Genomic DNA, 17,546 nt, shown 5'->3' with positions numbered 1-17,546 from the left:
CAGGCCACTGCAGTTTGTGCAAATTGACGCTTTCTACCTTGCTTTGGAAAAGGGGGAGAGTTTTGCATATTTTGTTGTTTTGGGCGCAACAGGTCCCTGCAAGATTCAGAAAATGACAATTTTTACCCGGTTTTTGAAAAATCTTGCAACTTTCACCCAAAAAGTCAAAAATTTTCACAAATTGGAAATTTTTTTGAGGATTTTGTTTTTCCGTGCAGGATTTTTGGTGATTCATTTTTGGTACACATCAAGGGGAGTATTGTATTGTTCATTCCTCGGGCGCTTCTCATCCTTGATGGGTTTTATAATCATTTTTTGATTATAAAAGGGGGGAGAATGATGGGTATTCGAAGCGGATTTCTCGGATATTCGTTTGCGAATTTAAAGACCGGTGTTAATTCGAGGGGGAGTTTTGGTCTTGATCGCGCTAGCTCGTTGGAGTCTAAAGTCGGGGCATCCAATCCTAACTTTGAGGGGGAGAATGTTATGGTGCAAAGTCACGCTTGGATGAGCTTTTACCCACTTGTATGTGTAATGGGTTGCCTATCCTTTATAAGGAAGTGAGTGGCACTCATTTTATGTAAGGAACCATTTTGGAGTGTTAGACTAGAGAGAGAAACTTTGTACAAACTCATTTGTATATTCTTTCTAGATCTAATATGATCTTACAAAGATTTATTTACTCCTTATGTTCTTGATTTTATATGATGATTCACTAGATCTTTCTAATTCCGCGCATGTCATCATAATCTACACCACTACACAACATGACTGGTAAGATTTCTAATCTTGCTGAGCCTTGGATCATTGACTCGGGTCCTAGTGATCACGTTACCCACCATGAAAATTAGTTGAAGAATGTGAAAATTAATCCTAAGTATACTTCTGTAACCATTCCAAATGGAGAATCTGTGGATGTTAAGAAAATAGGAACATTCACCTATCTGATGAGTTTAAACTAAGAAATGTGTTGGGTGTACCAAGTTTTAAATGTAATCTGGTATCTGTGAGAAAAATCACTCGGGACTTAAACTGTTTTTTGACCTTTTTCCCGAATAAATGCTATGTACATGACTTAGTCTCGAAGAACCTGATTGGGACTGGTAGAGAGAAAGATGGATTGTATAATTTGGAGCCATTTCGGGGTAAAGAGGTGGCCATGTCGGTTTGGAGTAAACATTAAGTTTGGCATAAAAGATTAGGATATGCATCTGATGCAGTCATCAAGAAAATACCACAAATAGGAAGTATTGGAGGCTCTAGTTATGAATTTTTTTATTCTTGTATTCGTGCCAAACAGAGCAGATTACCTTTTCCTCTTAGCTTTGCAAAAACTACTAGTTGCTTTGATTTAATTCATGTTGACATTTAGGGTCATTATCATCATGCTTCTTTTAGTGGTGCACATTACTTCTTATCTATTGTTGATGATTATAGTCATGGTGTCTGGGTGTACCTCATGAAAAACAAGTCTGAAACACCATACTACTTGACTAAGTTTTACAACATGGTTGAAACTCAATTTGAAAAACGTATAAAGAGGATTCGAACAAACAATGGGTCAGAATTCCAATCTAGATTTATGCTATAATTTTATAAAGTTCATGGAATCATTCTTGATACCTCTTGCCCATACAAACCTCAACAGAATGATATTCTCAAAAGGAAACATTGACATTTGTTAGAAATAGCTAGAGCTCTCCGGTTTCAAGCATCTCTTCCAATTGAATTTTGGGGGGAATGTGTGCAAACAGCTCCATACATTATAAATAAATTACCCACCCCGGTTCTAGAAAATAAGACCCCTCATGACATTCTATTGGGAAAGAAACCAACTTATGATCATTTTAGAGTGTTTGGTTGCTTGGTATATGCTCACAACAAAACTGCCAAAAGCAACAAGTTTAGTGAAAGAGGGAGAGCATGTATCTTTCTTGGATACACCAATGGAAAAAAGGGATACAAATTGTATGACTTAAATACCCTCAAGATTCAAGTCACCCGTGATGTAACCTTTATCGAAAATGTCTTTCCTTTTGATGACAATTATAAAGGATATAAAAACATTGACGATAATACTTTTGCGGAATGTATGAATAATGCAAAGAATTTTTATCAAGAATTACAGTCCTACAATTGTGACTGAACCTACTACAGAGGCTGCTGAAAGCGAAACAAAAAAGGGGGATGCAAATGGAAACAATAACAGTGAAGAACAAATCAATGAAAATGTGAATAACTCTCATGATGACTCTGTTGTGTTCTGCCATGAGCCTAGCACGAATTTACCAACGGAAACTCCTCGACAAAGTACCCGGGTCAGAACAAAATCAAAGCACCTGGATGGTTTTATCATCGACTTACCAATCCCTCTGTTACTATTTTCAATTCAGATACAGCAAGACCACATCCCATATCTCAATATGTCACGTATAACAAGTTTTCTAGGCCCTATCGTATCTTTCTTGCAACTATTACCTCTACTATTGAACCGAAAACCTTCTTGCAAGCGTCTAAAGACCCAAATTGGCAAGAGACGATGAAAAAGGAAATTGCAGCCTTAGAATCGAATGGTACTTAGATTCTAACTACTCTACCTCCAGGAAAGAAAGTAATTGAATCGAAACGGGTTTATAAGATCAAGTTCAAGCCGAATGGAGAAGTCGAAAGGTATAAAGCCCGCCTTGTTGCAAAAGGGTACACACAAATCGAAGGAGTTGATTTTCACAAAACGTTTGCACCGGTTACAAAACTTGTTACCGTTCGTTGTGCTCTTGCTGTTGCTGCTAAAAAACATTGGGAGGTACATCAACTTGATGTAAATAATGCCTTCTTACATGGGGACTTGGAGGAAGAAGTGTACATGAAAGTGCCTCAAGGGTTTCTCAAATCAAAAGAAGATCGTGTCTGCAAACTTCAAAAATCGATTTATGGTCTGAAGCAAGCTTCGAGAAACTGGTACCAGAAGTTTACTAAAGCTCTTATTGATGATAACTTTCAGCAATCGAAAGCCGATCATTCTATGTTTATTTACAATGCTAAAACTACACACGTTGTTGTTCTCATTTACGTTGATGATGTGCTTCTTATGGGAAACGACAATTGCAAAATCAAAGAGGGTAAAGATCATCTCCATAAACAATTTAGTATCAAGGATTTGGGCCTACTCAAATACTTTTTGAGTATTGAGGTAGCTAGATCATCCAAGGGATTTGTTATAAGTCAAAGGAAATACACTCTTGACATTCTTGAAGATTGTCATATCCAAGGGTGTCGTCCTAGTGCTTTCCCTATGGAGCAAAATCTCAAACTAGAAAAAGAAGATGCTAGTCCTGAGGTAGATGCTTCAAAATATCGTCGCCTTGTTGGTAGACTTCTATATCTCACCGTGACTCGCCCTGATATTTCTTTTAGTGCTAATCAATTAAGTCAGTTCTTGAGTAAATCAAGATAATCTCATATGGATGCTGCTTTTAGAGTTCTTCGTTACTTAAAGTCTACCTCAGGTCAGGGTTTATTTTTGCAGGCTGAAGGCAATTTAGACCTAATAGCTTATTGTGATGCAAGTTGGTTGAGTTGTCAATCAACAAGACGTTCTTGTACAGGATACTTCATTACCATTGGTTCACCTGTCTCCTGGAGGACGAAAAAGCAGAGTGTTGTTGCTAGATCTTCAGTAGAATCCGAATACCGAGCTATGCCAAGTATGATATGTGAAGTGTTATGGTTGAGGTGGTTACTTTGTGATCTTAGTGCTGACCCATGCTCTGGAAAGATCATGTATGAGGCCCAAAAGGGGGCTACTCCGTTAATGTGTGACAATGAAGCTGTTCGTCATATTGCTACTAATCTTGTCTATCACAAACGCACAAAGCATGTAGAAATGGATTGTTACTTTGTTCGTGAGCGAGTATCCAGTGGAGAAACACAAACTTTAGCTATTCGGTCTGAGCATCAGCCCATAGACATTTTTACCAAAGCTTTTGGTGCGGATCGCTTCCAATATCTCCGAGGCAAGTTGGGTGTTCGTGACCTTCACAGTCCAACTTGAGAGGGAGTGTTGACGTCATTATCTTTTCTCTATTAGTCATTATCTTTGATCCATTAGTTATCTTGTTTCATTAGCTGACATATTTATCTTTTCCTAGTTTATCTAGGTTTTCTTTTGTTGAGTATAAATACTTTTGGGTTGTTTGCTTTTGTGTGATATGAATAAGAAACACAGATTACAATTTTTCTGTCAAATTTGTCATAATTAGAGTCAACCATTTAGTTGGAATAAAAACCAATTTTATATTTGTTCTTATGTAGTAAACTATTAAGAATTATGGAAATCCCTCTCAAGTAGGGATGTGTACAACAAAATATAAATTAATTTCCATATGTTTGGTTCTTTGGTACTAAGTTGGGTTAGATGTTATGTACATAGCGTTGGCATTGTCATAAAAGACAACCATAGCACGAAACATGGGACAATAAAGTTTGAGAAGGAGATTATGGAGCCAAGCAGTTTCAACAACTACATTAGCTACCCCTGGTACTCAGCTTCAACACTAGAACGAGAGACGACGTGTTGTCACATGTCAATATTTTTCGTGTTTTTCTATTAAATTCAAACCCATAAATGTTTAGACGTTTATATTTAATTTTTTTTTCATAAATCCGTATAATACATAAGACTCACAAGTAATTAAATAAAATATATACCGAAAGTCTAAAGATTCACTAATATTTAGTAACTTATTCTAATTTAACACGAGTTTTCTTCCAACAAAATAGACTTCTATATATAAAAGAAACTAAGATTTAGTTATAAACAATTTATAAGTTGTTGCTATTATAGTTGATAGAAAACACAGAGTACTATTTAGAGCATTAATATTTCGATAATGTATAGAAATGCAAGTCTATTAGTTTACTAAATATTTAGAAAACGATAAACACTCACACTACTAATCATATGACAATTACGATTTTGACAACGAAAGTAGTACGTCCAAAGTACTTTTTTGTTATAACGATGTTTTATTATAACTAATCACATTATTTTAATTATTTAACATCAAAATTATTTTCAAAACGCAAATTGAAAGTCTCTCGAGGAATCTTTCTATCAAATTGTCGAAAGATGCTAATTAGTAGAAATAGAAAGATGCAGAGAATGAGGTCATGCAGCCGATTGGCTGGGGATCTACAAATAGGAAAATGATTTTAAAAACTATTATGTTGATGGTTTAACTAGTCGAACATTATTTGCAATTTTAATTGCAATTTTTAAAGGGGAATGGCCTTGATATTAAACAAGATATAAATAAATTTCAATATGCTCCCAACCATGCCAAAGGGGTAAAACAAGATATAAATAAATTTCACGACAGTTTTTAGTGACACTATTAGAATAATTTTTCCTAGGCATTTCTTAGAAAATCTAATTTAAAAAAAAATCAAAATAAACACAAACAAAACCAGATTCTTTTCTGTCCAAAATGTAGAGAAAAAAATCTAATACAAATGACCAGATTATGTTTGAAGTGTATGTACAAACACAATAAACATAAATCCAAAATATTCTTTATTACAACATAACTTCTAAACAGAGGTTTAAAAACAAACATAATATAAATGTTGAAACACAAAAATAAGATAATGGTTTTAAAAGGTACTAGCTAGTGTTTACAACAATAATATAAGGGTCATTAGGTAGATTGCAAGCTTGTTGCATGGACCAGCCTTGACAGAACAGCTCCACCAAGAAGTCTATTGCCCTTCCAAACCAAAAAAAGAGTTGAAATGGAATGGAATTGGATTCCATTCCTTTGTACATTCCTGTTTGGTGGATGTGGAATGTAAATAAAGACAAATGATACCTTGTCAACTAAAGAAGACCATTGCTGCAACTTGATGAATTTGTTGTAGTATTTGTTTCAAGTTCAGCTTGTACCTAAGCATATTATAAACAGTTGAATGTTAAAAATGACTGGTTTACCCTTTCGTATCCTATGATTCTTTTCTCCCATGTTTTTTTGATCAATTCATTACTAACAACCAACACTACACTCTTCTGAGCATCTTTCCTGCAAAATTTATTCTTGGATGCTATAAGAAAACACACCATAAAGAGGTAATTTTTACATTTGCATAAACTATATACAGAAAACTAGATGGATGAAGTTTGGACTGACATCTATACCAATAACACTTCAAGCATAAAGGCAATCCATCCCTTGCTTGGTTGCTGCAACATAAATGGTAGCTTAAGTCATTCACTACCAATTCATTCCTTGATTTAATTTTTACGGCCCATCAGGCAACCAAACTGCTTCAGCTAGTTGATTTTCTATGGGGTTAGAGGTTCTCCGTTTCAACTACATTGAAACTACAAGACAAACCGAAATAAATCAAACACTTAATTCACCCAAATAACATTTCCATACTTAGACAATAAGATAAATGAATATATGAGCTTACAGACCTTACACGGCATCAACTGCAAAAGAAACAAAAAACAAAAAAAAGTCAAAGACCTCAATAAAGTGTTAATGATCATCTCATAAGTGTTTATATATATAATCTCCAAAAGTGGGAATTAATTTTCTGATTCATGTAGTAATTGATTGCTCATACCTACCGACAGTAAGAAGATGCAGAAAATTGAAGAAGGAAAAGAGGATGCAGAAAATTGAAGGACTTTACCTTCCATGAGGTCCGACAATTCTTAGAGGCGATGATTGCAGTTCAATGTGAAGGAGATATTGGTCAAAATTGAAAACAAAAACCACAAGATCAATATGCAGAGGGAGGCGACAAGGGCGTTGGCGGACAGAGGCGTCGAGGCGGTTACATGCAGAAAGACGAAGTCACATAAGAAGAGACTGGAGAACGGACTCACTGGCCGGACATTGACTGGATGGTGGCGGAGGGTTACAGATCAACTGATGCACCAAACCGCCTTTAATGGTGGGTTGTAGTGTGGCAGTGAGGGTCGCTAGGTCAAAAATAGAGAGAAAGGGGGGAAGAGAACGAGATGAGAGATATCAGAGAGAGTGTGTGTAAAGAGAAGGAGGTGAGAGATCAGATTGCAATGTGGCGACACAATTTTATGGGGTAAGCTTAAAAGCGGGAAAAGAGAGCATTTAGGGGGAACTGAAAAGGTTGAATTTTTTAGGATGGGATATTTAGGATATAAATTTTTCAAAAAGTTTAGGCATTTCGTAGGAAAGTCCTCGGAAATACCGAGAAATTACCAAGGAAATCAAACATTTGTTTATAAATATATTTACAAACATTTTTATAGTATTATTATGAACGAAATTATTATCACAAACACTTTTTAGAATTTTATCAATAGATTTAATTAAAATTATTTACATAGTTATTTAAAATATTATTTTTCGGGGCTTAAGTACCCTTTTAGGTTTATTTAAATAACACCATTATTAGGATTATTTTTAGTATATATATATATATATATATATATATATATATATATATATATATATATATATATATATATATATATATATATATATATATATATATATATATATATAATAATTAGATTATGACCTGCGTTAAACGCGGGAGAACGAATAAATAAAATATAAATGTATATAGATATTGCAGAATAATTATAAGAAAATAAGGGTTATTGGTATTATTGAAATGTGTAGAAAATATACTGAAGTTGGTAAATATATATAGTCGTTGAAGGACCTCTTCGTAGACAATATTTTTTGTTTTATTAGTTGAACGACTTTGCTCATCACAAAGTACCTTTAAACCTTTTTTACTTATGACATTGGAAATAGCTACATATAGCTAACCATGAGCGAAAACGGGTCAACGCAAATATAATCCAACATTTGACAATGTACTTTCAAAATACATTGTTATTTCATGGTTATATTGCAAAATAGAATTGTTTATTTCAAAAAATAACAACTTATTTATGTTTATTCTAAATGAACCACATTAACCCCCCACAATATTAAATATAAAGAAACTCTAACAAATAAATAAAAAAGTAGTTATGTTTGCTCGATTTAGATATTGTCCGTGACTCATTGAAAATGTCAAAAATACATAATTGGCACACAACTTACTTGTTATTATGAGACGAACTAAACAATTTAAACACATGATGATGTCTTTTTTTTATTTTATGATAATGATAAAATAATGGAAAAATGAATGCTTACTTCAAGACGTTTGCGGACATTTAAGTAACACCTATGGTCTTAACTGCTGAGTATTTATATCTTTTACATATAGCTATTAAATGGTTATTCAATATGAATTAAAAGTTCATTGCTATTTCTTGCCGATTTAGAAGTATGTTTCGACCATTTTTGCATCAGATAAAAAACATATAGGTTCTTTTAGTATTACTGCAATCCTATTTTCATATAAAATTATTTTTTTCGCATTAGACCAAAGTCGGTGTTTTTTAGCATTATTATCATCCTATATTATACATTCTTGATAGTTTTGAAAAGTTCGCTGCAATTTCTCATTTCTTTTTGAAAGTTCGTTGTTATTTCTTGTTGCTTTTAGAAATAAGCTTTAGACTATTTTTTGTATCAGACCAAATTTGAAGGTTATTTTTGCATTATTACCATCGTATATGCTCCATTTCATTTTTATTATTTGAATATAGTTTTTGTAGTTCAAAACCAATACAAATATAAAAATATTGACTATATATTAACCGACTCTCTATAATGTATAATTAAAAATCAAGACACTATAATCATAATGTATTGATGTTAGTTAAAATGTAATTTATTTGGGGAAGATGTTAGTTTGGGTTATTTATTTGGGAGGTATAATATGTATTATGCATTACAAGTACTTATCTATTGAATTTAAGATTTGTTACTTTAGAATTTTATTTTGGCTTGACATAGTCATGATCATCTCATATTTAATACTTTGCACTTCTTGCACCTTTAATGACTTGCGTTCATTAAATAAAGATTTAACATTTTTTTTAAAACAAATATAGACAATAAACTATTGAGTTACTATTGAACTCAATGCATACGTTAAAAGAGACATGAGACTTGCCTTTTGTGAGATCAATAATACCAAATTGGACCGCTTTCTTCAAAATAATTTAAGAACCGAAGAAAACCTGATTGCCCAAATATCTAATATCATTATTTAAGTCGTAACCTGTTATATGTCGACAAAATTGAAAATTTTAGCCAAAACTCTGTTACATACCATCAAAGTTGAAAAAAGATCATTTAAAGTTAGATGAGGGTATTAGTTTAAAAAATCCATGTAATTCAGCCAACAATTTAAGATATTGTATAGAATCATAAATAATAATCAGGTTGAGATAATCAAACAAACAAACATAGTAATGGCTCACGATCTGATCAATGTTTAAATTAAATGACTGATTTACACTTCTGATGAACATTATATATACTAAATTAATGATTTACCCTTCGGATAAAAATTGAAGTATCATGCTAAATGAATACACAAAAAAATTGATTACCATAAATAGGAAAATGGGTAGGGTGCATTTGTCATTCTATCAAAGTACTTTGCTATGTTATGTTTTAGCTGGATTCCATCAAAGTATATTTTTCTTTCTAGATTAAAGGTACGTAATATATTTTCCTATTTATTTGAAAAGTTTCAGAAAATTTGTTAATCTATTTCTTGTAAGTTATGACAAGGAAAATCGAAATATATGAATACATATATTTAATACAAGAACAAAAAAATAATCGAAAAAATATAAAAAAGCGAAAGAATGTACTGACCTTCTTGTGCACAACAACGATGTTTTGAAATGGAGAATGATGATCAAAGTTATAAGCAATAAGAATGATGTTGTAGGAGAAGGTCTGGAAAAAAAACGATTGAAAATAAGTGTGAGCAGTGGATTCAAGGATGAATCATATATGTATGTGATAATTTGAATCTGATTTTTTGGTATTAATGATTGTTTAATAAAAATGGATTTTATATTAATGGTTTGCTAATATAAACAAATTTATATTAATAGTTGACATTTAATGTCTTAATTGAAATGGTTTTAGGAATATGTTTTTAGAGTTGACCATTTAAAAATCTTGATAAACAGAAATTCAAGATTTAAAACATGGGAAGTTTTTATTATGATTAAATACATTCTATTTCAATGGATTAAGTTAATTTTGTTTGACAATTGGAAAACTTTGATTGGAATTAAATACATTCCATTTGGGGAAGATGATGTCGGCAATTTGAACTAAGGGTGAAAAACATAAGATTGAAATACAATCAATGACCAAAATTGTTTAAGATGATATCGTAAGATTTTTGTTTTAATATATATATATATATATATATATATATATATATATATATATATATATATATATATATTAAAGATAACATAATTATTGATATGCTTATTTAATGAGTTTTTGTTAAAAGAAAAAACTAATCAAGTTTGAATTTTGAAGCTAAAAACTATAAATAAGGGAGTTAAACTATGAACAATATTAATTAGGATTAATGATGGTATAGGTTTTCAAAAGATGTCTTGAAGGTGATGTTTGCTTCATTTTGTAGAGATTTGTGTGAAGCCAAAATAGAGGTGTGATAATTATAGATGCAATGAAGAGGCAATACGCAAATTCTAAGAATACATGAGCAAAAAGGAATCACTTTATGGTGTTACATCATGTTATGAACACACAAAACATCAACTGAAGCACAACCATTGACATGAGGACAAAGAGGATTAGAGAATTATGGTTTAAGAGAAAAAAAATAAAGAAGAAAGATGGGCGACTATTCATGTTTTTGGCCAGATTTATAGAGAAATTGATACCTCATATATAAATATAATGATATGCTTTAATTGATTACATAATTGTTGATTTTAAAGATTATATAATTAAATGTAATTACGCTTGAATTGTGAATTATATTTTAGAAAGTACGAATAGATTCAATAATTAAAGATTCTATAATTAAATGTAATTATGTTTGAAACGTAATCGCTAAATTTAAAGATTTTATAATTAAATGTTTGAATTCTATTTGGAGAAGATGATGTCATCAATTTGATCTAATGGTTAAAATCATATGATTGAAATACAATCAATGGTCATGATTGTTTCATTGGTGAATTAAGGGTTCTCTTTGAATAATATTTAGAGATACTAATAATAATAATAATAATAATAATAATAATAATAATAATAATAATTTCATATCTAAATATGTGTTGAAAGATGTAGATTACAATATAAAATAGTTGGAAAAATAATATTCATTTCCCTCGGAAATGCGTAGGAACTTTCAAAGGATTTCCTTGGAAAATAATTTTTTTTTTATATCTTTCAGGGTTCAAACGCCATTTTTTTTAGTTTCTTTTTTGTACAACTTTGTTACACACATACACACAAATATATATATATATATATATATATATATATATATATATATATATATATATATATATATATATATATATATATATATATATCCCTATACTAATAAAAGAGTAGTTCTTTTGTCATGTGTCACCATATTAGACATCTTAATTAATGTGTTGCCACTCGTCAATTTATTAGTTTTCCATTTTAAATTTATTAGACCTCCTCATTAATATGATGCTATTTGTCAATATATTTATTCTCTATTTTAAATTTTAAATTTTTTTATTATTGTTTTCATTAATTCACAAATAAAAAATATTTAATATATTAAAAAATTAATTTTACATATTTATTTGAATCAACGATTATAATTTCACATAACTAATAAAAAACCTCTTAAATTAATAATTTATATAAAATAATTGATTAATAATTTTAAATTTTTACTATAAAAGTTTAATTAATTTTATAACCGTGGTTCCCACGGGTTATAAACTAGTATATATATATATATATATATATATATATATAGAGAGAGAGAGAGAGAGAGAGAGAGAGAGAATAAAAATGAATGTTTTGAGTAATAAATTACGAAGGTGCAAGCGCATGCATGTATGTATGTATCAGATTTAAATGAATAACAAAGTATTTAATGTATAACAAAGTTGTACGAAATATGGAACAAAAAAAACAACGTTTAAACCCCGAAAAAACAAAAAAGACTTTTAGTCCTAGAAAATCTCTTAGAAATACCTATGTATTTCCAAGGGACTAGTATAAATTTTGTATTGTGTAGGAAATTCATTGCTATTTCCTACGCATTTCCAAGCGATTTCCTATTAACATAATCCATTTTTCATTTTTTTATGTTCAAACACCGTTTATTCGTTCTACATATTATTAAACTTCATTATACATGAATTACTTTTATTCCAACAAGCTATACACGACATATAAATACATACATGTGTGTACACTATCAGAACCCAATACTCAAAACATTCCTTTACCATTATAAATCGATATGTGTGTATATGTGTATACTATGTATAACTTGGTAAGATGAAAGTATATAATGTATAACAAAGTTCTACAAAATATGAAACAAAAAAAAACGTTTGAACCTCGAAAAAGTAAAAAACGGGTTTTGGTCTTAGGAAATCCTTTGGAAATATCTATGCATTTCCAATGGATTAGTGAGAAAATTTATGTTGTGTAGGAAATCCCTCGGTATTTCCTACATATTTCCAAGAGATTTCCTAGGAACATAATCTATTTTTTCATTTGATGTTTTAATGAAGTTTTTCCTTTCTATAGTTTTTCCAACTTCATTATACATGAATTACTTTATTTCACCAAGTTATACACAATATACACATACATACATATGTGTGCACCATCATAACCCATTACTTCAAATATTTGTTTACCATTCTAAATCTATATGTATGTGTTCATATGTATGGCTATGTATGTGTATAATACGTATGACTCTGTAAGATAAAAGTATTTAGTGTGTAATAAAAGTTGTACATAATATGGAAAGAAAAAAAATACGTTTGAACTTCGAACAAATGAAAAACAAATATTAGTCCTAGGAAATCCCTCGGAAGTTCCTACACATTTCCAACGGATTAGCTTTGTTATTTTTAACATTAGGATTATTTTTAGTATGAATAATAATAATAATAATAATAATAATAATATGAAAATAAAAATAATGATAATATTAATAATAATAATATAAAATGACGGTATTTCCAATTGCCATAAGATTGTTTATATTATCACTTTTAATTGTAAATGTAATAATAATAAAAATATGACAATATTAAATATAATTGACGAAAATCGTAATAAAAAACTAAATGGTTTCATATAATTAAAATATAATAGTTATAATATACATAATATTAATAATAATCTTGTTAATAATTACAATAATAATAATATTATTAGTAATGGTAAGAATTCTTATGATAACAATTAATAATAATATGATAATAATAATAATTAATAAATATTTTTTATTTGTTTCCTTGGTAATTCCTCGATATTTTCGAGAAATCACCAAGAAATTGTCTAATTGTGTTAACTTTATAAGTTTTTTTTTTTGTATTAAATTAATGATTCGGACCGTAGGATAATTGATAAAAGTTTGACATGTTTGGTGAGAAATCTTTGTTTGAAAATTCCCTAGGAAATCCCTCAGAATCTCTTGATTCTAAGAAGCTTCCTAGGAACCACTTAAATGAAATACTTCTAACATAAATGTGAGGCATTTTGCCATATAAAAAAATGATATCATTTGTTTATAATAATAAAATGGTAAAAAAATAAACTACCGAGGAACTACCTAGGAACGTTAAATATATATTTATTTCGTAGGAAAAGCGTAGGAACTTCCGAGAGACTTCCGAGGACGGATAATTCCTCGGTATTTCCTACCAATTACCAAGGAACTTCAAAGAAAATATCAGAAGCACGTTTTCCTCGGAAATTCCTCAGTAATGCGTAGGAAGTAGCGAGAAATTTTTGGTCCTAGGAAACTTTTGTAGCAAACCCCACCTTTTTCTAGTAGTGCTTTCATGGGTCTTTTACATTATCGAGAGTTCATCAAAAGAGGAATTGTTCCTTTTAAAGGTTAGCAAATGTGTATATGTTTCAAACTTTTTAGTCTTTTGATAATCATATCTAAATTGTTTTACTGTGTAGATGGCAAGTATCTAACGGATGGAACATTGGAAAAAACAATCGATTGGATCCCGAGGATGAGCAATATTCGCTATAAAGATGTTCCAAGTTTCATTAGAACAACATATCTCGATGATATCATGTTGGATTTCATGGGGGAGGAGGCTCAAAATAACTTGAATGCTCCAGCGATCATCTTCAACACTTTCGATGCATTAGAGCACAAAGTATTAGAAGCCATTACATCTAAATTCAATTACCCCAACATTTTCACAATCGGCCCTTTTCCTTTACTAGCCAAATATGTTCCACATGATAGCCCAGTACAATCACTGAATTCGAGTTTATGGAAGCCAGATTCCTCATGTTTGCAATGGCTAGACCAGAAGAAAGAAGGATATGTTATATATGTCAATTATAGAAGTGTGACTACGATGAATGACACACATTTGATCGAGTTTGCATGGGGTTTAGCAAATAGAAAGCAATCGTTCTTATGGGTGGTTCGACCAGATGTGACAATGAGGGATTTAGCGATTTTGCCTAAAGAATTCTTGAAAGAGACAATGGATAGAGGACTCATGGTGAGTTGGTGCGAACAAGATCAGGTTCTGGCCCACCCATCAAAAAAAAGGTGTCACATACTTTTCTTCCTACATCTCATCGTCGGTCGTAAGAAGAAGCCTCCCTACCGTCGCACCTCCCACCGGCGTTCCCTCCTCCCGGCGCAACCCCCACCGATCATCATCTCCTTCCAGCATCGGCGGTTTCATGAGTTCAATAATTTTTTTCTGCTGAAGACAACGATTCTGCTTGGGTTTATATTGAGTTTTTTGTTTTTCTTGGTGGAGCAACTTCATCTTTCATGCTTCATCTTAATTTTTCGATTTTTGATTGTTGAATCATTGTTGATATTTTTGTTCTTGCTCAATCTTGATGCTAATGTTATCAAATCTTTGATGATGTTGTTTTTTATATTGATAAATAATAAGTTCTTGCTGCAATGTTTTAAATTTATGCTTAAATGTCACATATTCTGCTAAAATGTCATTAATGGATACTGAAATGTCAAAATGTTGTTGAATTGTCATGAATTGTTGTTGAAATGTCATGAAATGTTGCTGAAATGTCATGAAGTGTACTAACTTCTTTTAATCTGAACATTCTAGGACATAATAGGAGGCTACGATAGGTTTTCAAATGAGCAGTTGGTGCACTTGATAACACTTTGATACATGTTGTTGTCCCTGTAAAAAAAACAAGGTTTATATAGAAGTAGGGGGAAGGTGATTGTTACCAAAACATATTGACAATTTGTGACTTCAACATGATGTTTACGTTTGTTGTGGCCGGTTGGGAAGGGATAGCACATGATTCTACAATATTATCATAAACATTAACTGTAACATCCTGTAATACCCCGACTCCCAGGTAAAAGTTTTAAAGTATTATATACATATTTATGGACCTACTCGATGAGTTGGTTGCCCCCAAATCGTCGTGTAGAGGCGGGTTAGTCCGCGTGGATCATTGGATCTACTCGACGAGCCGGAGGACCTGGACTCGACGGGTAGGAGCTGTGAGATGAAACCCTAATTTTTAGGATTTTCACCCTATTTAAAGGACTTTAAGTCCCTCCCTCCAGTCCTTTACCACCCATTTGTCGGCTAAGAGAAACCCTAACTGCTATTGACCTTGTTCTTGAGTGATTATGAGGTTTAAAGAGTGATTTTGGTGCTTTGTGTGAATAAGGTGTGATGTATAAAAAGCTTGGAGCAAAAAGGAGATTTTGGATTTGACTCTACTTCGTCTTGGCATCATTTTGAAGGTAACAAGTCGTTACCTTGGTTTACCTCTAGCTAAACCTCTTTATGTTTTGGTTTAGGGCCATTTTTAGCACACTTGGGAGTCATTTCGAGTATTGGGACAAGATCTGAGGTTGTAACTTTAGATTCGTACTTCCCTTGGTCCCTATAGCTATAAAGTTATGAGATTTGGAAAGCATGCACCTTTCCCTTTGAGTTAACCTTTCCCTTAGTCTAGTTTTGACATTTAGGACCATGCATGCACGTAAAGTTTGCAACTTTACGTGGAATCCATGTCCTAGGAGGTTAAATCTGCAATATGGAGCTTTAGGGGTGGCTTAAAAATATTTGTATGATTGATGGACTGCATGAACTCGACGAGTCACTTAGCCGACTCGGTGAGTCGGACGATGGTTTCCTGTATTTGATTTTGAATGAACTCGGCGAGTCACTAAGAGGACTTGGCAAGTCAGTTAGGTTTTTCCCCGACATTTGGACACGCATGGACTCGACGAGTTTGTTGGAAACTCGGCGAGTCAATTAGGGTTTTGGGTGACTTATGGGTTCTTAAGGAACTCGACGAGTTGTTCGTTGCACTCGACGATTCGGGTCAACATGGATTATCGAATTTGACCGTTGACCTTGTCTTTGACCAAGGGTTGACCAGTTTGACTTCTGAGGGTATTTTGGTAACTGGGAATTTATGGAAGTGAACCATTGGTGGATGTAGGTTTTGGACTTGGAGTTGCACTTGGTGGAGTTTGAATTTATCACTATAGTTCGATTGTTATGAGGTGAGTTTTCCTCATTATACTCAAGGGTCGAAGGCACCAACGTTGGCTTTTTTGGATTGTTATCCTAATGTGTTATGCTAGTATGATCCATTAGATCAATATCCTGGTAGATAGGATGATGTTATACTATTATGATCTGTTAGATCAATATCCTTGTAGATAGGATGATATTATGTTGTTATGACGTGTTAGGTCGGTTTGTATGTCTATAGACTGTTACGTGATTATCTGATATATATGTGCACATGTTTGATTGGTGGTTGAGGCTTATCTGCTTTGTGCAAAAGCCAATAGACCTGGGCATTCCAAGCCGATGGTTGTAGGCCGTAAGTATTCCATCTCGAGGATGATTGGACTCGTAGTATGTAGGGATTCCAACCTGATGGTTATGGGTATGGGGTATTCCATCCCGAGGATAATTGGACCGATAGTATGTTGGCATTTCAACCCTATGGTTGAGAGCTTGGGGTATTCCAACCTGATGGTTGACTGGACCCATAGTATGTTGTTTGTAATTATATGCGTATTGTTGTGTACAGTGGTATTTTGAGGGAACTCACTAAGCTTTGGGATTACAGTTTCAATTTTGGTTTCAGGTACATCGGATGATCGTGGGAAGGAAAAGGTGTGATCGTATAACTCCTCACATTTTATAACTTTGTTTCTGGGATATTCTGACATGGAACCATTTTGAAAACAAATTTGTAATAACTGTTGGTTTTGAATGATTTAAAAAAGTTTTAAATTGGCATGATTTTATGGGCGTTACAAGTTGGTATCAGAGCCTTGGTTTGAGTGAATTGGAGGAACACTCGTGTGAATCCAGTCTCAAACCAAGGAAAATATTTTCAAAACAATTTTCA

The 17,546-nt window shown here is 32.2% G+C and overlaps 1 protein-coding gene and 1 long non-coding RNA gene across 3 annotated transcripts; one reads left to right on the top strand and one right to left on the bottom strand.

Moving 5' to 3' along the window:
• Positions 1-5,549: 5,549 nt before the first annotated feature.
• LOC111906463 (uncharacterized) lies at positions 5,550-7,132 on the bottom strand. 2 transcript variants are annotated; one of them, XR_006188211.2, is made up of 4 exons: positions 6,694-7,126; positions 6,473-6,487; positions 6,183-6,376; positions 5,550-6,074 (listed from the first exon to the last, which is right to left on the bottom strand). It is a non-coding gene; the product is annotated as an uncharacterized LOC111906463 (long non-coding RNA). The 2 variants fall into 2 exon arrangements; XR_002855211.2 differs by having other exon boundaries at positions 5,550-6,376; positions 6,694-7,132.
• Positions 7,133-13,978: 6,846 nt separating this feature from the next.
• LOC111906480 (linamarin synthase 1) lies at positions 13,979-15,127 on the top strand. The gene is made up of 2 exons (XM_023902237.1): positions 13,979-14,033; positions 14,106-15,127. The coding sequence occupies exons 1-2, from the start codon at positions 13,979-13,981 to the stop codon at positions 15,125-15,127; spliced, it is 1,077 nt and encodes a 358-aa protein (XP_023758005.1).
• Positions 15,128-17,546: the final 2,419 nt, after the last annotated feature.

Source organism: Lactuca sativa, chromosome 2 (assembly GCF_002870075.4).
Source record: "Lactuca sativa cultivar Salinas chromosome 2, Lsat_Salinas_v11, whole genome shotgun sequence".
Lineage (NCBI taxonomy): Eukaryota > Viridiplantae > Streptophyta > Magnoliopsida > Asterales > Asteraceae > Lactuca > Lactuca sativa.
This window is presented reverse-complemented; position numbering and strand designations above follow the sequence as displayed.

Excerpts from the sequence above, each read along its gene's own strand:
- LOC111906480 (XM_023902237.1), top strand. The coding sequence starts at position 13,979 with ATGGGTCTTTTACATTATCGAGAGTTCATCAAAAGAGGAATTGTTCCT. Across the intron at positions 14,034-14,105 it reads AGGAATTGTTCCTTTTAAAG|ATGGCAAGTATCTAACGGAT; the intron begins GTTAGCAAATGT and ends TTTACTGTGTAG.